This window comes from Eutrigla gurnardus (assembly GCF_963514095.1).
Source record: "Eutrigla gurnardus genome assembly, chromosome: 7".
In the NCBI taxonomy this organism is placed as follows: domain Eukaryota; kingdom Metazoa; phylum Chordata; class Actinopteri; order Perciformes; family Triglidae; genus Eutrigla; species Eutrigla gurnardus.
This window is the reverse complement of record NC_139921.1, coordinates 873,166-899,063: the sequence shown is the minus strand read 5'-3', so window position 1 is coordinate 899,063 and position 25,898 is coordinate 873,166. Positions and strand designations below refer to the sequence as shown.

General features: G+C 43.1%; 1 protein-coding gene across 3 annotated transcripts; it reads right to left on the bottom strand.

Annotated features, from left to right (window-relative positions):
• Positions 1-128: 128 nt before the first annotated feature.
• LOC311016457 (b(0,+)-type amino acid transporter 1) lies at positions 129-25,751 on the bottom strand. 3 transcript variants are annotated; one of them, XM_084014149.1, is made up of 6 exons: positions 25,050-25,751; positions 1,452-1,585; positions 817-946; positions 610-734; positions 444-531; positions 129-374 (listed from the first exon to the last, which is right to left on the bottom strand). In XM_084014149.1, the coding sequence occupies exons 1-6, from the start codon at positions 25,746-25,748 to the stop codon at positions 144-146; spliced, it is 1,407 nt and encodes a 468-aa protein (XP_083870275.1). In that variant the 5' UTR covers positions 25,749-25,751; the 3' UTR covers positions 129-143. The 3 variants fall into 3 exon arrangements, with proteins under 3 accessions (XP_083870275.1, XP_083870276.1, XP_083870277.1); XM_084014150.1 differs by lacking the exon at positions 25,050-25,751 and adding an exon at positions 17,821-18,768; XM_084014151.1 differs by lacking the exon at positions 25,050-25,751 and adding an exon at positions 4,168-4,839.
• Positions 25,752-25,898: the final 147 nt, after the last annotated feature.

The window sequence follows — 25,898 nt, the reverse complement described above, 5'->3', positions numbered from 1 at the left end:
CCGCGTGTAGCAGTGAAAGACTGGTGTGCTGCTGGAACGTTCAGCTCAAACAGACACAGCTAAATACACATCAGCTTTCAAACATTTAACTTTATTAATAAGAAACGGTGTTTCATGGGTTAAAATGCAACAAGCCTGCCAGATCACAGGTTCTTCTCTGCTGGGGCGACCTGCAGGAAGAGCTGCAGGAACACCGTGAGCTTGGTCAGCAGCCCCGGACACAGCTTGTAGTGGATGAAGGGAACGTAGAGCACGGCTCCACTGAAGATGAACAAAGTCACATAGAGGTATTCTATCTGAGGGTTGTCTATGATGGGAGCCAGCACCAGGAACACAGCCACCACCAGGACCAGGATGGGCAGCACCATGGGAACCTGTGGAGAGGAAGTCTCTGTTAACACATGATGCTTGTGATGAAGTCGCTGAGCGTGAATGTGACTCACCCTGTACGGCCGGGGGAGCTCCGGCTTCTTGATCTTCAGATAGAGGAGTCCAGACAGGGTGATGGCGTAGAAAAACCAGGCCGTGAAACTGTCAACCAAGAGCAGCGTGAGACACAAGTAATAAAGAAGTGATAGACCGTCAACGGAAGGCAGAGCCAGCTTTCACCTAAAGAAGTTGACGATGCTCTGGAAGTCTCCGGGGATCAGTACCAGGAGGGAGACCACGGTGGTGAAGATCAGGGCCGGAGACGGAGTCAGTCTGTGGATGTGAGCCATGGCTAGAATATCGGGCTGCAAAGCAAGCAGAGGAAACGCTGTGACGGCCGCCCAACGCTTAGCAGTGGAAGGTGCGTGCCCACGTGGAGACCCTCACCATGTGTCCTTCCCTGGCAGCCACGAAGCACACCCGGCCCCCGCTGAAGAAGGTCCCGTTCAGGGAGCCGAACGCCGACAGGGCTGCAGCCACGGACATGATCCAGCCCCAGCTCCCCAGCACCTTGTTCCTGTGGACGAAGGTGAACGCTTACAGACATGTTAGAGACTCAAACTGAACTGTGATCAGGATAGACCTCTTCTAAAGGATGCAATACAAGCTCTACTTTCACTCCAGGCGGATGACTGAGGCAGTTAAAAGGTCTTTTCAGCTCAATGGGGATGTACACTACAAATGAGGATGTAGTAGCTTTCTGTGCCTCTAGAGGGAGCTGTGTTCAAATCTGTTTGCCTGCAGCTTGAGCCTGAAGAAGAATGAAAATAATGTGCGGGATGTGGAGCTCCAGATTAACCACTAAATAGCTTAATGAACCCATATCCCTGACCGAACTGTTGGTGGCCGTGTTGCATTGTGGTTAATGAAGGCTTCTGGCAAGGAATGTGTGGAATACAAAAGACTGCTTCTGTTTCAGCTGAATACATACGACGTGATATGCCTTTAAAGAATGAGCATTTTAGCAGCAGGAACACCAATCAGGCATCAGTCTGGACCTGTCTGTCTGAGTCCTGTCTCACCCCCAGGTTACTGCCACGGCGCTGGACGACATGAGCTCTTTGGGCGTCATAACCGTCAGGTAGCTCACGTTCACCAGCAGATACAAGCCCGTCACCAGAGAAATGGCGATCACCACTGCCCGGGGAAGGTTCACCTGGAAGGAAGAACAAGGGGATGCTGGTGACCCTGGATCGATGAACCGACTTCCAGGGAAACATTTCCCAATGAAGCAACATAAAGCAGTCACCCACCCCAAACCACTTACGAACGGTGTCTGTCCCCGACCACCTACATTAACTCAACAGAAGAGGGGTTTCACATGAAAACCTAATAAAAATGAACACTTCTGATGTAGTGGACTCCTAAACATTACATCTCTCTCATCTAAAGCAGTATTAGTCAATGACTTAATATCAGATAATCATATTGATTTATTCTGCCTGACTGAAACCTGGCTGCGTGATGAAGACTGTTTGCTTAACGAAGCTAGTCCTCCCAGCCATATTAATACTCATATATCTCGAGGCAGCAGACGTGGAGGAGGAACAGCCATTTTGATTCAAGCCTATCAATCAATCCAAAACCAAAACTAAACTATAACTCATTTGAGAGTCTGATTCTCAGCCTTTCGCACTCAAACTGGAAAACAATGCAGCCAATTCTGTTTGTTATTGTGTATCGTGCTCCTGGTCCATACTCTGAATTCCTATCTGAATTCTCTGAGTTGCTATCAAGTTTAGTCCTTAAATCAGATAAAGTAATCATTGTGGGGGATTTTAATGTCCATGTGGACGTTGTAAATGACAGCCTTAGTGTAGCATTTACTTCCTTAATAGATTCTATTGGCTTCAGTCAGAGTGTACATAAACCGACTCACTGTCATAGCCACACTCTCGACCTCGCCTTATCTTATTAATAATCTTACCTCAAAATTCTTCTTTATCCGACCATTAATTTATAACTTTTCAATTATTACTACTGTACTTCGCTCCTCTAGGAAAAAGCTACTACTCTCGGTGATATCGGATAGAGCTGAAGCTAAGTTTAAGGAAGTGATTCCACCAATCACAGTTCATAGCGATGCGACGTGAAACACGGGGTTACCAGGGGAAGCCCGGAGAAATTAAATATATATACTGTATATATATATATATATATATATATATATATATATATGACCATATGACCACAAATGCAGCACACATTCACACTCTTATTCACACTGGTGCCAACATACTGGCACCATGTCAGATTGACCCGTCTTTTACAATGTCTTATCTGTCAGTGAAGATGAGTTATACTGCTGTTATTTACTCACTTGGGCAGAAATGCACATTCCTGCTCTTTACCGTCTCACCTTTGGTCTTTTCAGCTCCTCCGTGACATAGTTCAAGTCGTACCAGCCGGTGTAAGACCACAGTCCTTGATAAAAAGACATTCCCAAAGTGCTCAGTGAGAACTGCCTTTAAATGCATTCTCAACTTTCAAATTCTCCACAGTGTTCTGCATGAGCTCCACTATTCCTCCAATCACGATGCACGTCAACACCAGCACCTTGGCCACCAAGAAGACAGTTGGACTCTGACAGCGGTCCAGGCGTTTAAGATGCTGCAGCTGAGGAAGATGACAGCCCGCGTTAAAGGGTGTGAGAGCGTACTCTGCCTTGCTGAATGCCATTGTTGACCAACTGGATGAGTTTGCTGACTTTGACTGACGTATGAAATTGGTTACTGCTCAGGATTTGACACCTTGTATTGATGCACTTGTCAAGGCTAAGTGGTGCCAGGTTTCAGGATTAAGTTAAACAGCCTCCTCCATGTAAAATCCTGTTCAGCTTCAGGCTTTTCCATCCGGACCAGAATGCAGTTCTGCAAATTATACCTGATTAATGTTTTGTGCCTTTGTTGATCCATTGTGATCTGTAAATTGTAATGCACATGTAATGACAGTGAGTAGAAGCCAGACAACGTGGAAAAAACTTACATTTCTGAAGACATACCAGACTGTTCATCATCTGTTTTGTAAATTAATTGTTTATTAATTGTGAATGTTTTTAGGATGTACTTGTATTTGTTAACACCATTAAAGAGCAGGTAAAATACTTGGATGTGTTATTAATTGGTTATTATGCAATGGCTTTCATCGAAAACATTTTATTTATTTATTGGCAATCAGTATTGGAATCGGTATCGAAAAACTACCCAGCCCTAGTCTCTCTTTCAAGCATGTTCCAGTCGCCTCCTCATCAAAGAAACATACAATGACTCTCTGATTAAATCAAGGGCTACCTCAGAGATGATACCGCCTGTGACAAAGGCGGAAAACCACTTCGGGTTCACAGTATTCCAAAGGACTGAGGAGGATAACAAAACTCTTGATTACAGATGAAGCCTTCATAAATGGCACAACGGCTTCAACAATCAGGTAGCTCCTCTACCCTTCAGCACGTCCATACAAACGAGCTCAAGCATTACAACAACTCTGTGTTTTCTTCTCCTCTGAGGGAAGTAGAGGGCCATCGGTACCTTTGTCAGATTTGCATGGTATTTGATTCCAGTGCGCATTATGAATGTGTTTCTCATAATGTGCCAGTTTCTCAGAATGTATTGATAATTGCACAAGTATATTACCTCATGAAAATCTTTGTACTTATCAGTAAACTATAAGTAATCCATATAATAAATTCACTCAGCTCTTTAGGATTAAAGTAAATTGTGAAAACAGTGAAACTCTTACTTCTGGATGTTTCAGCTCCTCAGTTAGAAAATTCAAGGTGTTCCAACCATCATAGGACCACAAGCCCTGATAGAAGGCAATGCCGATGGAGCCGACATCAACATTTGTTCCCTCAAAGGAGTTTTCAAAGTTCTCAGTGTGTCCCTGGAAAAGCATCACAACACCTCCCAATATGATCCCAGCCAGTGCCAGCAATTTGACTACCATAGAAACCACCTGGATGCCGGTGGCCAAGCGGACGCTCAGACAGTTAACTATGGACAGCACCATGATGGCTCCTGCAGCCACCAACTTCAACACCAGCTGTGGAGGGCTGCAGCCGCTGTAAAAGGGGGCCACAACGTATTCAGCAAAGCTCAGAGCAATTCCTGTGGCACTGGCAGGCCTCATGACAATGATGAAGCTGAGGACAAACATAAAGGCCACCACTCTCCCTGACGTCCGCAGGATGTAGATAAACTCCCCTCCAGACTCTGGTATGACTGTGCCCAGTTCGGCATAGCAGAGCCCACCCAGCATGGCGATCAACCCACAGCAAGTCCATATAACGAGGCTGGCCCCGGGGCTGCCAATAACGGATAGCACAAACTGGGGGGATATGAAAATCCCAGATCCCATCATGGTTCCAGCGATGAATGACACACCTCCTATAATCCCAATTTCCCTCTTCAGATTGAGTCTCTGAGTGTTACTCTCCATCGTTTCAGAGCTGATGTGTCTTCAAAGGCAGTCGTAGAGGACAATGGAAATGCACAGAACTTGTTGTTGATTAACTGCTAAGGCCAACCCAAGGTTTGGTGTGGCCCTTTGTGTTGGACTTTGCTCAAATTGTGTTTTTCCTTTTAACAGCAAAGAGTATTTTTATACCAGTGGTAAATTTTTATGGGGCAGTTAATGTTGTGTAAACACGTTTATTTAAATGTTGAGGAGTTTGTCTGCAATACTAAAGCGAAGAATCTTAAATCAGCGCATGTACTGACACCATTTCTCTGTCTGATAGTATAAGATATCAGTTGAGATTTTTCTTCTTCTCTCAGCCACCTGGTGTGCTTGCACCAGCAGGTGAGCAAGAGGTTGTCCTGCTTCTATACAAGAGGTTACTCCAAAAATGCAGATGTGTGCATTTCTAACCTACAAACTGTGTAATGCGGCCGATCAGATGGCACACCTATTATGTATTTGCTACACTCTTAGAAATAAGGGTTCCAATAGGGTTCTTCTACAAGGGTTGAGGTTCTACCTGGAACCATTTGCTTCTGAAAAACCCTTTTCTGAAGAAAGAGTTTTTCAAGGGTTCTTGGTAACACTAATGGTTCCAGTAAGAACCATTTTGATTGAGAGAACCCTTTAAAACCCCTTTCCTGAATAAAGGGTTTTAAAAGGGTTCTTGGTAACGCTAAGGGTTCCAGTAAGAACTATTTTGATCCAGAGAACCGTTTTTGGAAGAAAGAGTTCTTCAGGGATTGTTGAAAGCATGGATCCTGTGTCACCAGGGACATACTTCATGATAACACTTACCAATAATGGTGCAAAATACAATTCCTTGTGACTACTGATACAAATACTTTTCATATCCATTTTTTTTCGGTTTATTTGTTTTTTTCTTCTTCTCCAGATCCTGTTGATCAAACTGTAACATAATTGCCCATCTTGGGATTTGAACACCTGCCACCCAGTCTAAAGTCACTGGCAGTAGTGACTGAGCTAAGCTGCTAGCTGGGTGGCATCATCAGGTCCACCATGCTAGTCTATCACCTTACACATTCTGATCAGACATACAAATAATGGCAGTCCTATAACTGAAATGTTCTGTTACCAATTTATTTTCACAACCCTTAGTATAAGAAAGCAAGACCTTTATCAGCAAATCTTGTTGACCCAGGCAAAGATTAGCTGTGACTGGGATTTTAACCCCCACCCTCCAAATCTAAAGTCTGTACCAAAACCCACTGAGCTATCCAGCAGAATGTGGAGATTAGGGCCTCCTCTGACTCGCCACACTCACCCACACAGCCAGGTTGACCGTTCCTTCATGTCAGTGGTCAGACAGAGGGAGCTGATCATGTGTCTGTTTAGCTCTGTCTGTACAAACTGTGACTTCTGCTTTTTTTTTTTTTTTTTTATACTTTAGTTTTTATTGAGTTTTTAGCACATCTCAAATACACATATTAAGATCAACTTGCAGATGTTAATTCAGTGCAGATAAAACAAACATACAGTAATGAACAACCAATTATAACAAAAACAAACAAAGACGGAGCCTGTGGGAAAACGTGGTGTAGATAAAAAAATGAAATACATACCTATGTAAAGTTTAAGCGCAGCTCAAGTAGCTGCCTTACACTTGAATGCAAACAGACGAAATATAAGGACACTGGCTCACAGTCTAAGTAACGTATCCACTTCTGCCATCTCTTAGCATACAAATCTAACCTCAAACGTATCACACAAGTCAGTCGTTCCATTGTCCTTATTTCCTGAATGACATCAAACCATTGTTGCTGTTTAGGTGAATCAGGTTTATACCAGCTTCTAGTTATGGTTTTCCTTGCTGCTGTAAGGAGTACTTTTATCAAGTATCTGTCCCTCTGTAGAGTAACCAGTGAAATGTGACCAAAGTACAAGACAGTGCATGACAAAGGAATCTTATATCCAAGCACATTAATTAAGATTAAATGTACATCTTTCCAAAATGACTTCAGTTTTTCACAACTCCAAAAAATATGCGTGTGGTGTGCTACTAAGCAGCCACACTGTCTCCAACATGGTTGGGGTGTTAAAGATGCTTTACTGCTGATTTTAGGTGTAATAAAAAACCGCACCAAATTTTTCCAGTTGAAAACCCTCAGTTGTTGTGAACTTGTGGAAGTATGTTGAGTCTCACACATATCGTACCATACATCTGATGAAATGTCTACATTTAATTCTTTTTCCCACCTTAATTTTAGATACAATGTTGAGTTGCTCTTACATTCCATAATACTGTCATAAAACATGGAGATTACTTTTACACTTTTACTATTTGGTTTATATGCATTGATCATATTCTTTATAACTGGGTTTATTTTGTGAGCAATTTCCATCTTCATTTCTTTATTATAATAATCTCTAAATTGTATATACCTAAATAAGTCCCGATTATGAAGAGAAAATGTTTCTTTTAGTTTTTGGAAAGTCTGTAATTCTTTGTTTTTTTCCATCAGTGTACACACTGCCTTAATACCTTTTACTCCCCATTGCTTAAATATGGCATCATTTTCTCCTGGTTTAAATTGAGTGTCAAAGGCTAACCATCTAAGTACTTTCTGGTCTTTCCTTAGTTTGAATTGCCTTAAAAAATCAAACCAAAACTCCAGTGAGCCAGAGGTTATTGAATCTATTTGACTTTTGACTAATAGGGGGATTTCTTTTTCTCCTAAAACCGACTGGATCTGATAACCCTCAACATATGTCTCAATTTCCTTCCATCTAGCAAAATAGTTATCATTACACCACAGAAAAAGGGGACGGAACTGAGCTGCATAAAAGTAATCTTTGAGATTTGGGAGTGCCATTCCTCCTTTATGCTTGGCCAACTGCAGTGTTGTGTATCTTATGCTAGGCTTCTTTCCATCCCAGATAAACCTAGAAATAAGTCTATCCCAGGTAAAGAACTGGTGTTTAGGAACCCCTACTGGCAAAGCTTGAAACAGGTACAGCAATCTAGGCAACATGTTCATCTTAATTACATTTATCTTACTGCCAAAATCCAATGGATAGGTGGACCATCGTTCAATATCCTTTTTAATATTCTGATCAATCAAATTATAGTTTGCCTCGTATAATCTGTTCAAATTTTTTGTAATGATTACCCCTAAATATTTTATTTCTTCCATATCCCATTTTAAATCATGCCTATGTTTTATTTCTTCTGAAGGCTTGTAATTAAATGACAAAAGTTGTGTCTTTGTAATATTTAGTTTGTAACCAGCATAATAATTAAATTCTTCGAGGATGTCCATCAATATGGGGAGCGACTTCTCAGGATCCACTAAATGGACCAAAATATTGTCCGCGAATAAACTAATTAAATGATCTCTATGTCCAATTGTGATGCCTTGTAGTTGTTCATGTTGACGGATTGTCTGGGCCAGGGGTTCAATATAAAAAGCAAATAATGTGGGGCTGAGACAACAACCTTGTCTAGTTCCTCTTTGTAATATAAATGATGGAGATAATGACCCATTAATTTTAATTTTTGCTGTTGGTTGTTGATAAAGTGTTCTTATTAAATCTACAGATTGCTCATTGAAGCCAAATCTATCTAAAGTTTGATACAGGAATTGCCAATTGAACCGATCAAAAGCCTTTTCGGCGTCGAGGCTTAGCACTACTGCCTTTTTATTTTCCCTTTCTATTCTATCTATCAGATGTAGAGTCCTTCTAATATTGTCATGTGTTTGTCGGCTTTTTACAAATCCTGTTTGGTCCTCGTCTATTAATTCTGGGAGAATATTCTCAAGTCTTTTTGCGATAATGGCTGTGTACATTTTATAATCTACATTGAGAATTGAAATAGGCCTATAATTACTACTATATTCCCTATCTTTGCCCTCCTTTGGGAGTACTGTAATGACTGCCTCATTCCATGATGGCGGAAGATTACATTCTCTTTTAATCCAATTAAATGTTTTTAGCAGGAGTGGAGCTAGTTCTTCTTTAAAGGTTTTATACCACTCCGCAGGGAAGCCATCACTACCTGGAGTCTTACTTGATTTTAAGTTGCCAATTGCATTATTTATTTCTTCTAGTGTAAAATCTGCTATAATGAAATCATTTTGTACTTTGCCAATAAAAGGCAAATCAAGTTCATTAAGAAACATTTGCATGGCTTCCACTTTGGTATTAGAGGTCTCTGTATACAATTGTTTATAATAATTTAGAAAAATGGCCTCTATTTCCTGTGGTTGATATTTCAAATGATTTGTTTCTGGGTCCCGTATCTTATGGATGGAACTATCCACTTGTTGTTTACGTAAGCGTCGGGCAAGTAATTTGGCTGCTTTAGGACCTGATTTATAATAGGTCTGCTTATAGAATCGGGCCGTCTTCTCAACTTCTTGTTCTAATAGATCATTCATCTGTTTCCTTAATTGTTTTATATGCACCAGCAGTTCTGGGTCTCTGATTTTCTTATGTTGTTGCTCCACATTTGATAAATCTAATACCAGGTTATTATATTCCATGATTTTCTTTTTTTTGTTTAATGCTGTTAAAGCAATCAAATTCCCACGCATCACCGCCTTCAATGAGTCCCACAGTATAGATGGGTCCACCTCTCCATTGTCATTTATCTGCAGATAATCTTTAATTTCCAGTTTTATCTGTTCTACAGCTGCTTTGTTATTTAACATACCTACATTTAACCTCCAACCCGTCTTCCTCTTCCTTCCTTCTATTTGAACTGTCAAGTACACAGCACTGTGGTCAGAGACATCAGCTACCCCAATTCTACATTCTTTTACCCTATAACAGTCACTTTTTGGCATAAAAAAATAATCTATTCAGTAAGTACAATGTGGAGCTGAGTAGTGAGTGTAGTTTGTGTCAAATGGATTAATATGTCTCCAGACATCACAAAACCCGATATCATCCCAGGCTGTGTTAATCAATTTTGATAATTTATTTCTATTTCTCGTTAAGCTAGTTGTGTCTAAATGTTGACTCAATACTACATTAAAATCTCCACCACATATGCAGACACCCTCAGCTTCCAGTGCAATCACATCCATTAATGATTTGAAAAACAGTTTGTTAGTATCAGGTGGTGCATATACATTTACTAAGGTTACTATATCCTGTTCAATCCTACCCTTAACAATGAGATATCTGCCCTCCTTTTCTTTTATTTCTTTAAAGGAGTCATCACCAGGAAATCGCAATTTCTCTTGTTAAAACATGCATATCTGTGTTTGACCTCAGTTGAAACTTGCCTGAAAGGCTGGAGTTTGAAAGTGGCGCCGTTTTTTCGCTTCTGCTCTTTTTCCGAACAGGAATAGCACACAAGGGTGTGCATTCCTAAAGCACGAGATTTTGATTCTGCGCCTACGGTGACGTCACCGTGGAGGCTACTTGCATAAGCCCACCCCTCTTTCACCACCCAACCCCGCCCCGTCCGCTACCTGAAATCGCCGAAGCGCCGCCATTAGAGAACAGCAAGATGTCAAAACGTTGTTCACATGTAAAGTGCGCGGTGGTTGGTTGCCACAATCAACATCCAAGTATTTTTAATATCCCTGCGTCGGCAGATCAATCCACCAGGGACCAGTGGGTCAATTTTTTTGGAGTCTGCATGCAGGCAAGCCCCCCCGGCTCTGTCCTTCCTGCGGCGAATCAACGCGCGCCTCATTACATATTATACAATGCACATCCGGACCAGTCAAAACCTTGCGCGTAATCTCGCGTGATAAAATCGCGGTACGAAAATGGGTCAGAACAAGCTCAATGTTTGATTAAATTTTTTTTTTTTTTTCTAATAAGTTTTACGAATTGATCCAAAGCGATCCAAGGGGGGCTGGATACGTATAAAACCAGGTTATGACTCCTTTAAAAGATTCAAATTTGAATTTATTAGCGACCAGAATAGCAATCCCTCTTCTATGACTTTGCACAAATGAATTATAGAAAGTATTTTTAAAACCAAATCGTTTCAATTTCTCATGTTCTTGTTGGGAGAGATGGGTTTCTTGCATAAAAATAATATCTGCCTTCTCTTTTTTCAATTTTGCCATTACCTTAGACCTTTTAATCGGGTTTCCCAAACCGTTCACATTTAAGGACATTAGCTTAACCTCATCTGGCTGCATCATAACTTAACTGAGTCAATCTTACAACATTATGTTTCCACAGGCTTAACTTAGTAACCAATGATAACTGGAACACAATAACAAGCCCAGAACGGCTTAGAACAAGCATTATAACAGTAAAGTGAAAGGACTTCCAAAGTCTGAAGAGCATTCTCCAGTTTTCAGCTGAGGGGGAAATAAACCTCTCACAAGGAAAGGGCCCCCTCCCCAATTAGTCCGCTACAAACTGTCACTTGAACTTACGTGTGAGACCGTTGGTAGGGCCGGACTCTCGCTGGCCCGCCAGCCAGCGCATGACTACAATGTTTATTATTATGTTAAGGGTCGCTTGTTTACCATCAGTTTTTTAAACACTACTGTTCTTCCTGGCGTCTATGCTGAAATTTCCGTAGGCGCTCTTTAGCGCGTCTGGCAGTGCCTACATCTGCATTTGATCCCACTCGCTGCCACGGTGTAGCACGCTGGAGAAGCTCCAACAGGTGACTCCTACCGGGTGGTCTCTCTGGCACCTCCACGCTGTATCCCCGCTGCCGGAGCTCCTGCGCTGCCTCCCAGGCACTGCCGTACACCTGCACACCGCTCTCCCAGTGAATGCGCATCCGCGTGAAGGGCGTCTGGAAACGAATGCCCTTTTCCTTGAGAGCCTTTTTGATATTGGTGAATGCCTTGCGCTGTTGTAGAACGGTAGCTGTATAGTCATGATCGAAATACAGCGGTTTCTCTCCCATTGTGATTTTCTGTCGCCATGCTTTTTGGATAACCATCTCCTTGGTGCTGTATTGCTGGAAATTGATGATAATAGACCTTGGAGGCGAGTTTGGGCCCGGTTTGGGCGCCAGGGCTCTGTGTGCGCGTTGTATTTGTAAATCCACATCGTCGTTCAGCTTGAGTTCGGACCGGAGCAGTTTTTCGACAAACTCCATCACCGAGCCTTGTTCTGCGTCCTCCGGCACACCGTGGATCCTCAGGTTGTTTCGTCTTGCCCTCGACTCTATGTCATTCAGCTTGTCTTCTAGCTTCTGCTGATCCTGTATGGTTTGCTGAAGGGCTGCGTTAGCCTCCACGCTCCACGTTTCGGTATCGTCGATCCGCGTAGCCATCTTGTCGATTTTCTCGTTGTGCTCCTGCATGGCTAGCATGTTTGTAGCTAGCTGCCGGTTAACATCTTGCTTGAACTCGATGAGTTCTTCTCTCATGTCACGTTTAATTTCGTCTTTGAACATTTTTAAGTCTTGCTTTAGTTCAGACTTGAGTTCGCTGATCTGCTTACTTATAGTTTCAAGCCCTGTGCGCACCGCTCCCGGTGTTGAGTCGCCGCCATGTTGGCCCTCATCTCATGAGATTAAAGGCCATCTCATGTTGGCCTTTAATCTTAATTAATGTGCTTGGATATAAGATTCCTTTGTCATGCACTGTCTTGTACTTTGGTCACATTTCACTGGTTACTCTACAGAGGGACAGATACTTGATAAAAGTACTCCTCACAGCAGCAAGGAAAACCATAACTAGAAGCTGGTATAAACCTGATTCACCTAAACAGCAACAATGGTTTGATGTCATTCAGGAATCATTCTCTGCTGTATCTTGCGCCCCTCTACCTCTGCCTTTCTTTCCCCCCATCATAATCTTAAAAGAGACCACTTCGTTATATTTTAATTAAGCTAGCGGGGGTTAATAATACGCTGACTCGCGGGAGCAAAGTGCTCAACCTGCCATCTTGTTCTGTAGCCAACCGCGTGACTTCTGCTTTTAGGTCACAGGTTCAATTCCTATGTTGACAGATATCATACCTTGCTGATTGCACTTCCAGACAATTAGCTCAGTTTGCTAGGAGCTGGTTCTTGGTGCCAGACGATGTGGGTTCAAGGCTCAGCAAGGGTGATTATGGTAATACATCAAAATACCTGGTAGACTTTGTGAAACAAATGTACAAAATTTTAGAGTCATGGTAGATGATGTTTGACAAAAACATCAGATTTTTACCTCAAAAACTGTTTTTGTTTTTTTTTACAGTGGTTTCAAATGTCTTACTCAATTTGTGAAGCCACAGTTGAGTTACCACTTGCCAATTAGCTCAGATCGATAGACAATGGTCTTTGGTTCCAGAAATTGTGGATTTCAGCCTCGACTGGTGCAAAATGAACATTATAATGTCAACTGTCTTGCCTTCCTATTCTCCTGTTTGTTGCTCCAAATTGCCTAAATTTATCAAAAATGGCCAGACCTGACCTATCGCTGCGCAGCAGCTATAATTGTGTTTATTTTTTAAAGTTTAGTTACACTACTCCCTTCATCAGGAGGATATGACACACAGCAAAGAAGTAGCTGGGGGAATTGAACCCTGGGTCCCTGCAGCAAAGATATAACCCCTCTTTCTGGGGCATCTAAGTGAGCTATACTACTCACTGGACAAAGGCTTTTGAAAATGTTTGTTACAAGTCAGGTGATCTAGAGATACAGTTTGAGGTTGTGAGTTCAAGGCCTGGGGCCTGTACTACGAAGCAAGTTCAACATACCCAGGGTATCTTTCAGAGTTCCAGCTTAAGTAACCCTAACAAAGGCAATCGGAGATAAGCGGTCACACGAAGCTGGTTATCAACTCGTTAACTCAACCCAGGGTTTACCTGTCCAGCTATGAGCGCGTGCACATGAAAGAGGCGGCGTTTGCAGCATTTGACCAATCACATACATGGATCAGTCTACGGCAGCGGATAATCCATAATCTTACAAAAATACGAAGTCATAAGGGCACTAGTAGATCTGACTGATTTGAGTACAACAGTAACTTCGCTGATAGTGAAGTTACTGTTGTAACTTCGAACCGGGGCCCCTTGCAGGGGCCGTCTTTTAAATCATGTCGTCACTCTTTCTTTAGTCCCTTTAACTCTTATGATGTCCTTCAGCAATAAAAGGCCAAACATATAACTTTAAAATAATGAATTTGTTGCTTGGATGTATTCTTATAATGTGGTTTATGACAATATTAGCCTCATTCTTTCAGCTGCAATCCCGGCGGTGTAAAACGGACTTGGGAGCAAATCAAATAAATATAAAAACATAATTCAAAGTGGTCAGTAGGCTGTACGCTGACACAGAAAAGTCTTTCCCTCTGATGAGAATCTGTATCTCTCATAAAAAACATCGTCAGGGACAGAAAAAGGGTTTTGCCGGTCTCTGTACACTCTATAGTTCTCCTACGAGACCCTCTCACGATCCACCGAGCTTCTTTTTTTTTTATATACACGCACCAAGACAGCTGATTGGTCAGTCGGCGGTGTGTTTCTCCGCGTTGATCTCTTATCAGGAACATAACCTGCTCCGGAGCAGGTTAGCTCCACAGCGTAAGTTACCATGGCAACCTACCCCGGTAAGAAGTGAACCAGCGTCGTAGGACGGAAAACCCAGGGTTAACGCTTAAGTTACCTCACTAAGCACAAATCCTGCTTCGTAGTACAGGCCCCTGGTTGATGCAGAGTGACCATGTTAATGCCTACTGAGGTGATGTGTGGATTAATGACAGACAATTTGAAAACACTTATTTTACAGACAATTTTACTCATGTATTTGTCTCCTCCTCATACTTTTCCATGATCGGCCTCATCCCATGGCTGCTGTACCCTGCTTACTGGCTTAGTCAAGTTGTGAAGCTGCACATAAGTTCAGTGATAAAGAAAGGTCTTTGATGTCAGAGGCCAAGCCTTAACTGATGAAAAAATCATATTGTAATGCTGACTTTGGGGCTACTGCATCAGGGTTTGTTGATGCCGGGAATTGAACCTTGATCTCCTAGGGGAAAGGGCAAGGTTTGGTGTGTTGGGCCTGGGAGCTGGCCCCATGGTGACTGTCATGTGTGAGTTAAGAGCTGGTTGCCCCATGGATTGCACCATATGGTCTGGTAGGGGTGTAACGGTACATGTATTTGTATTGAACCGTTTCGGTACGGGGTGCTCGGTTCGGAACGGAGGCGTACCGAACGAGTTTCCATACGGACATATTAAGTAGAGGACCGCATTTGTGGAGCGTGCTGCAGCCGCACATGCGCAGTTGCGCACACCGCGACACAATAAACAGCAGTAGTAGCGGACGTCATGGCTAATACCGCTAGCGTTGGTAACACGCCAGAGTTGGAGGACCCTCCCGCGACATTAACACTCCCGTTTGGGAACACTTCAGCAAAGCGGTTTGCCGACATTGTTCATGTGAGGTCGGGTATGTTTCTGGCAACACGTCAAACCTGTTGACGTATTTGAAACGGCACCACCCCCACGTGAACATCGCTACAACGAGGAGAAAGACGAGCGTAAAGGCGGGTCCACACCGCACCGAAAATCGGCGTCTTTGAGAGAGTCGGCGTCCGTTACATGAGTCTACTTGGTGTGGTCGCTCGAATCGGCCCACGTCGGCGTTCATTTCAGCCGATTCAAATGTGTAATCCGCCATTCGAGTCGGCCATATTAAGTAGCCCGACTTCATTTACCGACGCGAGTCGGGCAGTCGGTCCGGTGTGGACCCCCCTACGTTCAAACACAGCTCCCCACCGCATTTAAACAGCCTCTCCCTGCCCTGTTCAATTTTGCACATCAGATGGAGAAAAGATTTGTTTTTAAAAAAACAGTCTGAGCCTTATTCATGTTATTTAATCTGAGCAACAACTTGAAACTATTTAGTGTTGCAACTGTTCAATTTTGCACATCAGATGGAGAATTTTTTTTAAAGAAACAGTCTGTTATTTTTATTTATTTTTATTTTTTAAATAAATATTTTAAATACTTGTATTTATATTTTTGAGCAGCATTCTAGCTCCAGTGCATGTTCCTACTGTTAAAAGCACAAAAGTAATAAACAACTAGCACATTTATATTTTGCATTTTGTTTTCTTACTGTACCGAAAATGAACCGAACCGTGACCTCAAAACCGAGGTACGTACCGAACCGAGATTTTTGTGTACCGTTACACCCCTATGGTCTGGTATCCCCCCTCTACAAACCAGGTGTGACATACCAATAGTGATTACTGTGAACAGAACAGAACAAAGAAGAACAGAAGAGAGAGAGAACAGAAGAAACTTCAGAGAATCAAGGTGAGCTAAATATAATATCTTATTTCAGCATGCTTGACCCTAGCTGAGGACTTTTATGGTGAAAGGTGGACTAAGCATTTGTTTCTTGTTATGTTTTGTTCGTTTGCTTGTTTGTTTGTTTTCTTGTAGAAATGACTAACACAGCTTACACATTTTGAGTACTTGTAACATAACACTGAAAAGTATTTTAACATTATTTAAATCAATGTGAAAACGTTGTGGGGTTCCCTCACTTTCTCATGATTCTGTTCCACTGTCACGATTACTACATACAGTATGTACTCTGATTCCTTTCATTGGACCATGCATTATTTTATTGTTTGTATATAGCTTACAATAAGGCACAGTAAATGCACCTTGGATTGATGGAACTAAAACTCTTTTTTGTCTCCCTTTCTGCCATGTCACCGTTGCTGGAGATTACACAGAACTCCCTGTGTGGATTCTTTGTAGAACCTCTAATGAGGGATTCTGGGTGGAACTCCCTGTTTGGGTTCTAGATTAAACCCTTGGAAAATGAAAGGGTTCTTGGTGGAACCCCCAGTATGGGTTCTTTGTAGAACCTCTCATGGGGGGGTTCTGGGTGGAACCTTACACACACAGTTCTAGGTATAACCCATTATGTGGGGTTCTCGGTAGAACCCTCCAAAAGGGTTCCAGGTGGAACCTTTATAAAAAGGTTCTACCTAGAGCCAAAAAGGGTTCTCCTATGAGGACAAGTCGAAGAACCTTATATGGTTCTACTTAGCACTTTTATTTCTAAGAGTGTATGGTTTCCTGACACCAAAACGCTCCTGGTGGACAGAGCTGGGTATAATTAAACAGTGTGTGTCATTCCTAAAGGCAATTTACAGTCATCTCTCGTCTTCTCCCTAATGAAGCCCAAAACCACTCTATGAAGGAAAAGTTATTGTGGCTTCTTGTATCTGTGATTCGTTGCTTTCTCGAAAAGCCAACGCTCAGGGTCAAAGGTGAACACTGGAATGTAAAATGATTGGTAAATTGAGGGCTTTGCCTTGAGGTTCAATACCATGGCCGCCTACTTGGAGGTGGTGATTCTCTTTCCAGCTACTTCAAACTGCCTGCAGTCATCCTAGTATGCACTAGAATAACAGCTTGATGAAGCCAGGAAAACTACATCATCTGCAAAAAGAAGAGGTGCCAACCTGAAACTGCTCTACCAGGCAGAGATTCTGTCTATGCAAATACCAGACAGAACTGGTGATAGGGCAAAACCAAGGCTTAGTTCATACAGGGAATGCATTAGCTTCTTGTCAATAATGTGGCAACAGCTCACACTCCAGAAATACAAGGACCAGACAATGTTTGTGGAGAGGTGGCTCTGTGCCAAAGGTACCAAATCATAGAGCATGGATTATCTTTTAATCTAGCTCCTCACACCTCCGTGATGCTACCACAGGGGCTGTAGCCCACAGCAATATGGCTCCCAGGAAGCAAGGCTGACAAGACAATCAGATACAGGAAGTAAAGCAAAACACAAGACAGAAGGACTACAAAATAAAACTAAGCAAAATAACATAAACCAAGATTATGAAAGAGACAATAAAATCAAAAGTCTAAAGTGTATCTCTTAACCTTTGATTTGTCACACATGATGGGACAATCTTTACATTTTACAGTAAACAATAAGTAACCATTGCAGTAAATTCACTCAGCTCTTTGGGATTAAAGTTCATTGTGAAAACAGAGAACAGTGAAACTCTTACTTCTGGATGTTTCAGCTCCTCAGTTAGATAATTCAAAGTGTTCCAACCACCATAGGACCACAAGCCCTGATAGAAGGCAATGCCGATGGAGCCGACATCAACATTTGTTCCCTCAAAGGACTTTTCAAAGTTCTCAGTGTGTCCCTGGAAAAGCATCACAACACCTCCCAATATGATCCCAGCCAGTGCCAGCAATTTGACTACCATAGAAACCACCTGGATGCCGGTGGCCAATCGGACGCTCAGACAGTTAACTGCAGTGAGCACCATGATGGCTCCTGCAGCCACCAACTTCAACACCAGCTGTGGAGGGCTGCAGCCGCTGTAAAAGGGGGCCACAACATATTCAGCAAAGCTCAGGGCAACTCCTGTGGCACTGGCAGGCCTCATGACAATGATGAAGCTGAGGACAAACATAAAGGCCACCACTCTCCCTGACGTCCGCAGGATGTAGATAAACTCCCCTCCAGACTCTGGTATGACTGTGCCCAGTTCGGCATAGCAGAGCCCCGCCAGCATGGCGATCAACCCACAGCAAGTCCATATAACGAGGCTGGCCCCGGGGCTGCCGATAGCAGACAGCACAAACTGGGGGGATATGAAAATCCCAGATCCTATTATGGTTCCAGCGATGAATGACACACCTCCAATAATCCCAATTTCCCTATTGAGATTGAGTCTCTTAGTGTTACTCTCCATCGTTTCAGAGCTGATGTCTCCTCAAAGGCACTTACAGCGTAATGCGACCTGGCTGTGGATCAACAGTTAAGTGTTGGGCACCTGAATGAACCCTTACACCCTGGCGGAGGTGTGGCATATCTTTTTTTTTCTGCTGTGAAATGGCTTGAAAGGGAGTAGGCTACCCACTACAGCAAGCAGTACCAAGCCATGATCATCAGGGCCCAGTTTTTCAAAAGTAACCCGATTGGATTTTGAATTGGGTTAAATCTTGAATTTTTTTATTTTTTCCCCCCCAGAAGGTAAAACATTTTTATGGGGCAGTTAATGTTGTGTAAACACATTTATGTAAATGATGAAGAGTTTGTCTGCAATACTAAAGTGAAGAATCTTAAATCAGCACATGTACTGACACCATTTCCCTGGCTGATAGTATAAGATATCAGTTGAAATTTTTCTTCTTCTCTTTAACCTTAAAATACAATTTGGCTGATTTCAGTCCTCTCAGCCTACTGCCTCAAATAGCTTGTATGACCAGGTGAGCAAGAGGTTGTCCCGCTTCTATACAAGAGGTTACTCCATAAATTGGCAAAAATGTTGACAGCTTGTTGATGTGCTTGTCGCCCACCCAGTCCTCTCTGTGACTTTTAAGATGAGATGGATGCCCTCCTAAGCTGCTCCCCTGATGATGGCACACCACTCGTCGTCCTCGGTGACTTCAACATCCACCCAGGAAAGCTGCACTCATCTGAATTCATTGACTTCTTCTCCACATTTGACCTCACACTCTCCCCCCCTCTCCACCCACCCACCGGGCCGGGAACCAACTTGGCCTTGTCTTCACAAGATCCTGTGGCTTCTCGGCACTCTCTGTTACTCCGCTCACCGTGTCTGACCACCACTGTGACTTCCCCCCCACCCCATGAATTCCACCACATCCCTCCGCTCTACGCCTTGAACTGTCACCACCCGCTGCAACCTGAAATGAATTGCCAAATTCTAAAAGGGTGTTGCCCGAGAATTATTTAATACAAATTAAATCCATTAATTATTTTTTATCAATAATTAATTCCTTTAAATAGCCATATTCCAATTGTCGACCCCTGCTGGCCCCAACATAATTGGTACTGCATGTGAGGTGAAATACTACTCCCTAATGAAGCCCAAAACCACTCTATGAAGGAAAAGTTATTGTGGCTTCTTTTATCCGTGATTCGTTGCTTTCTCGAAAAGCCAACGCTCAGGGTCAAAGGTGAACACTGGAATGTAAAATGATTGGTAAATTGAGGGCTTTGCCTTGAGGTTCAATACCATGGCCGCCTACTTGGAGGTGGTGATTCTCTTTCCAGCTACTTCAAACTGCCTGCAGTCATCCTAGTATGCACTAGAATAACAGCTTGATGAAGCCAGGAAAACTACATCATCTGCAAAAAGAAGAGGTGCCAACCTGAAACTGCTCTACCAGGCAGAGATTCTGTCTATGCAAATACCAGACAGAACTGGTGATAGGGCAAAACCAAGGCTTAGTTCATACAGGGAATGCATTAGCTTCTTGTCAATAATGTGGCAACAGCTCACACTCCAGAAGTACAAGGACCAGACATAATGTTTGTGGAGGGGTGGCTCTGTGCCAAAGGTGCCAAATCATAGAGCATGGATTAGCTTTTAATCTAGCCCCTCACATCTTCTGAGATGCTATTACAGGGGCTGTAGCCCACGGCAATATGGCTCCCAGGAAGCAAGGCTGATGAAACAATCAGAAACAGCTGGGACACAGAGAAAGGTAGGGAAACTGAACAGGAAGTAAAGCAAAACACAAGACAGAAGGACTACAAAATAAAACGAAGCAAAATAACATAAACCAAGATCGTGACAGAGACAATAAAATCAAAAGTCTAAAGTGTATCTCTTAACCTTTGATTTGTCACACATGATGGGACAATCTTTACATTTTACAGTAAACAATAAGTAACCATTGCAGTAAATTCACTCAGCTCTTTGGGATTAAAGTTCATTGTCAAAACAGAGAACAGTGAAACTCTTACTTCTGGATGTTTCAGCTCCTCAGTTAGATAATTCAAAGTGTTCCAACCACCATAGGACCACAAGCCCTGATAGAAGGCAATGCCGATGGAGCCGACATCAACATTTGTTCCCTCAAAGGACTTTTCAAAGTTCTCAGTGTGTCCCTGGAAAAGCATCACAACACCTCCCAATATGATCCCAGCCAGTGCCAGCAATTTGAGTACCATAGAAACCACCTGGATGCCGGTGGCCAAGCGGACGCTCAGACAGTTAACTGCAGTGAGCACCATGATGGCTCCTGCAGCCACCAACTTCAACACCAGCTGTGGAGGGCTGCAGCCGCTGTAAAAGGGGGCCACAACGTATTCAGCAAAGCTCAGGGCAACCCCTATGGCACTGGCAGGCTTTATGACAACTATGTAGCTGAGGACAAACATAAAAGCCACCACTCTCCCTGACGTCCGCAGGATGTAGATAAACTCTCCTCCAGACTCTGGTATGACTGTGCCCAGTTCGGCATAGCAGAGCCCCGCCAGCATGGCGATCAACCCACAGCAAGTCCATATAACAAAGCTGGCCCCGGGGCTGCCGATAGCAGACAGCACAAACTGGGGGGATATGAAAATCCCAGATCCTATTATGGTTCCAGCGATGAATGACACACCTCCAATAATCCCAACTTCCCTATTGAGATTGAGTCTCTTAGTGTTACTCTCCATCGTTTCAGAGCTGATGTGTCTTCAAAGGCACTTACAGTGTAATGCGACCTGGCTGTGGATCAACAGTTAAGTGTTGGGCACCTGATTGAACCCTTAAGGTGCGTGTCCACAGGGGCGATTTTAAACGCGAGTGGACGCGCCGCTTCCCAGTATTGCACGCTTGGTGGGCTGCCACTAGAGGATGATTGACAGGCGCTCTCCTTTAAACAACACATTTTTGCGAGCGTTCGCGAGCGTTCCCGATGCGGCGAGTCGAGCCCGGCGCCTCTGATTAGCATAAAGTAGATTCGACTTCAACTTTAGGCAAATGAGGAGCGGCCAACTCGCGCGCCGTCTCTCGACATTCGCCGCAACGCTACCAGAATGCATTGCACAGCTTTTCACATAGACAATGAATGGGACGCGGTGAAACACCGCTGCCTGTGGACACGCACTTTTACACCCTGGCAGAGGTGTGGCATACCTGTTTTTTCTGCTGTGAAATGGCTTGAAAGGGAGTAGGCTACCCACTACAGCAAGCAGTGCCAAGCCATGATCATCAGGGCCCAGTTTTTCAAAAGTAACCCGATTGGATTTGGGATTGGGTTAAATCTTGAATTTTTTAGTTTTTCTCAGAAGGGAACACGGATTCTGAAATCGGATTAGATCACATAAGCCAATCTTGATCTGGATCAAACCTTCCGTTTTGGGGTTTTCTAAACATTTTAGCAGGATTGGGATAACTTTGATCGCCCAAATCAGGATTAACCTGATCCAAGCAGAAGGTGGATTTGAGTGGATTTCAGAAACAGAACGTAATAACTCTTTAAAATTGGTCAAATAATCCTTTTGTACCATGAAGAATATTATTTTTTTTTTGTATTTTTGTACAAGATTTGTGTGTGTTGAAGTTACAGTAATATCAAGTAAATACAGCATACATCATTAGGCCAAATTTCAATACAGTGAGATGAACAAAATTCAATTCATGATAAAACAAAAATATAGGCTGTCGTTGCAACTGAAATACCAGTTTAGTCTAGTGCAGGTGAGAGTTGGCAATGAAATACCAGTAGACATAATATCCAAATCTGAAGATCTTTTAATGCTGCAGCATGAGCCATCCCCAGTGCAACGCAGGAATGACTGAGTCACTGTTCCTATGGGCACTTATAATGCAGTTGAATTTACATACAGGTCTGACATCCTGCAGCCCCCCTTCTCCATGTGTCCCCAGATGTTGTCTTTGATCAAAGGGTCATTGTCTTATCCTGCATCAAAGGGCTTGTTTGGTGACGCCCCTGGTGGCAAATGGTCCTGCAATACGCATTTAGGACAAACAGCCATTTGCCTACAGAAATACATGATTAAATAGGAATTTCCCTCACAAGGCCTTTATTGTTTTTAAATGTCATTTGCACAGTCAGAGATGAACCAATCAAAAGTAATTCCTAACAACTGCATATCATTTTCCTTGTTGTTGCTGTACTGGATATTTAGTCTTTTTATGTATTTTTTTCTGATTTAAAACATTGAAAATATATTATTTGTTTTTATACGTTTGTTGTTCAGATAAGGAGTAAAAATATAGTATGGGAAGAACTTTTGTATTGTTTTGAGTTGTCTTGAAATGTTTGAATCTGGATCAGCGTGATCCCTATCAAATGTTGCTTTGAAAAACCAGCACAAAATGAATACAGATTACCTGATCCTGGAAGGCAAAAAACGGGATTTCCAAATCTGGATCATTCTGATCCAGATTAAACTCTTTCAAATCTGGGCCCAGGACTACACATAAATAGTTTGCAGAATTCCCTTAAAAACATTTGAGTTCTGAAAATCTCTTGGACCCATTTGAATAATCCACTGGGATTAGTGGTGGTAAAGGTTCGTTCTCCATTCATTATGTACCCCACAAACTAATACTCTGGTGTGGCCAGCATAAGACAGGGCAGCGCTTTCTCCCACTCATGGCCACACTCAGTCCAAGAATGTAGGAATTGATTTTAGGCCTTGTTGGAAGCTCAGAAGCTCCCTGACTTTCTGAATATTAAGGCAAAGACAGCATACTATAAGACATGAAATGTTTTATTTTCTGGAAACATGTTGATCACAGTGAAAACCCTTGATGCAAAAGAGAGAAATGATCTGTCAGCATTCACAGCAGACTTTGTTGCAATGCTGCCAGAGGGTATACGGGCCATACAAATCCAAGCCATTATTATTATTATTACACTGCAGGGCAGCATCACAAGAGAATCAAGTGAGTCCAAACCACCCTGAGCATTTTCACGGGCACCACTAGTGACTTAAATGGCACCCCAGGTCAACCAACTGCATGCTGGTCTGAACTGATGTCACAAAAGAAACAACAGGAGTGCAAGGCGCTGGTTCAATCAACATGAGCAAGCAGGCACCAAGCCAGTAATTAGTCCTTCTAGTCCAGCTCCACTCCACTGGCACAAATAATTACTGCTACTTAGCGTAGGCCTCTAATAACTCCTTAGCTACACTCTACTTACCATACTTGAAGCTGACTCACCTTTCTTTGCAGGTGTGGTAGATAAATTTAACTATTGAAGGCAACGGTTATTTCCACAAAGCCAAGTTGAATTTGTTACTTAATTTAGCAATAGTTTGCTAGCCAAAATATTTTCTGCCAGAAAAAAGTATGAAGAGCAACAAAGTTAGTGTAGGGAGTAAATTGTGGCAGATGAATGAGTCAGACTCTGGGCTTTTACACAAGAGATCAGGGTGCGAGTCCAGTGAAAAGCATCATTTTAGACTTACTATTTCTGATTTTTAATGATTATTTTCAGTTTTCTGTCAGTTTAGTTAGGCTAAGGCAACAAAACGACAAGGTTTAGAGAAACTATACATAACCTACGGTAGGATGCATGCACAGTGGTTTGCTATGGACACCATACTCAAGTGAAAGTACAGATACCTGAAAATTCAACTTCAATAAGTATTTGTACATCGTTACTTCCCACCTTTGTTGGCTCCATGCAAATAGTACTGTTGGCTTCTGGCACCTTGGTGGTATTAGGACTAAATATAGTCACAAATCGCCTCTGAACCCGGTTCATCAACACAGTGATGACACAAATAACTTTAGCGGGACATTTGAACCTTCTGAGACCATCAAAGAGGGTCAAAGTGGGTCACCACTGTGCTGGCTAGCCCACATCAGACAAAAGCCTGACATTTCTCTGACTATCATTTCCAGTTGCAGGTCTACATATTGAATGAATCATCTATATTCTGGCTTGAACGGTGTCACATTTACATGACAGGGTAACAACCATGCATCCCTAAACATTCACTACTTTTCACCCCTGAGAAAACAATTGTGACATTTTTTTGTGGGGGGTGATGCTGGCGGGGAGAGCCAGTACCAGCATCAGGGTCACCTTGACGGGGGTTGCCTACGCGTGCTACTCACAAACTCCTTCAGTGCATAAGAGTCCAGCCAGATTTGTTTGCCGTTCAATCTATATACATGGTACACAGTGAAAGAAGAAGGTTTCTCAGGACTTATAGATGCTAACAAACTCAACATATCATACATAACATACACAGCATACTACCTCTACTGGGCTGGTGCTATCTATCTGCTAGGACCACAGCTAACTACTAAAGGAGGTGGAAGTATATAAATCTAAACTGTACAAGAGGTATTCTACCTCAGAAATGTGGATAAAGACATTGAAGCAGCAGACAACAAGGTGATACCACTTTGATGCCGAGGGGCAGCAGCGGTCGCACGGCCATCTTGTCCTTGGAATGGCAAAACTTCCCAATGAAAGCCCACATCCTTCGACTTACCTCGGGACGTTTCAACTCCTCAGTAACATAGTTCAGATTGTTCCAGCCATCGTAGGACCACAGGCCCTGGTAGAAAGCAATACCAATCGGATTGATGCCCACATTTGTGCCCGCAAAGGAGTCTTCAAAGTTTTCAGTTTGCCCTCGGCTCAGCATCACCATACCTCCGATGATGATGACTGCCAGGGCCAGCACCTTGACCACCATGAAGAACACTTGGACTGACATTGAAAAGCGAACATTGAGGCAGTTCACCATGGCCAGCGTTAGAATTGCAACTGCAGCCACGCACTTCACCAGCAGCACCGGAGGGTTGCAGTTGGTGTAGAAAGGAGCCACGACATACTGAGCAAAACTCAGCGAGATGCCAGCAACACCGGCAGGTCTCACAAATATCACCGAGCTGAAGATCAGCATGAAGGCGAGGATGGGACCTGAAGTCCTGAGGATGTAGATGTACTCCCCGCCGGACTCTTTTATAACGGTGCCCAGCTCAACGTAGCAGAAAGACGCCATTATGACCAGTAAACCACAGCACGCCCACACGACTAAACTGGCTCCAGGACTGCCGATGGTGTAGAGCACCGTCTGTGGGGACATGAAGATCCCAGATCCAATCATCGTCCCTCCAATGAGGGACACAGCTCCCACCAGCCCCACTTCCCGTTTCAGGTTTAGCTTCTGTGTCTTGTCGTCCATAGTTGTTGTTAGACACCGTTTACCGACAGAGACGCCACGATTGTTATGTGGCCAAAGTCACTCTTGCATCAACGCGTGGAGTTAATAATTACGTGGTGAGGTGAGCTGCTGGCGGGATCTCTGTTGGCTGTGCTGCTTTTGTTTCAGCAG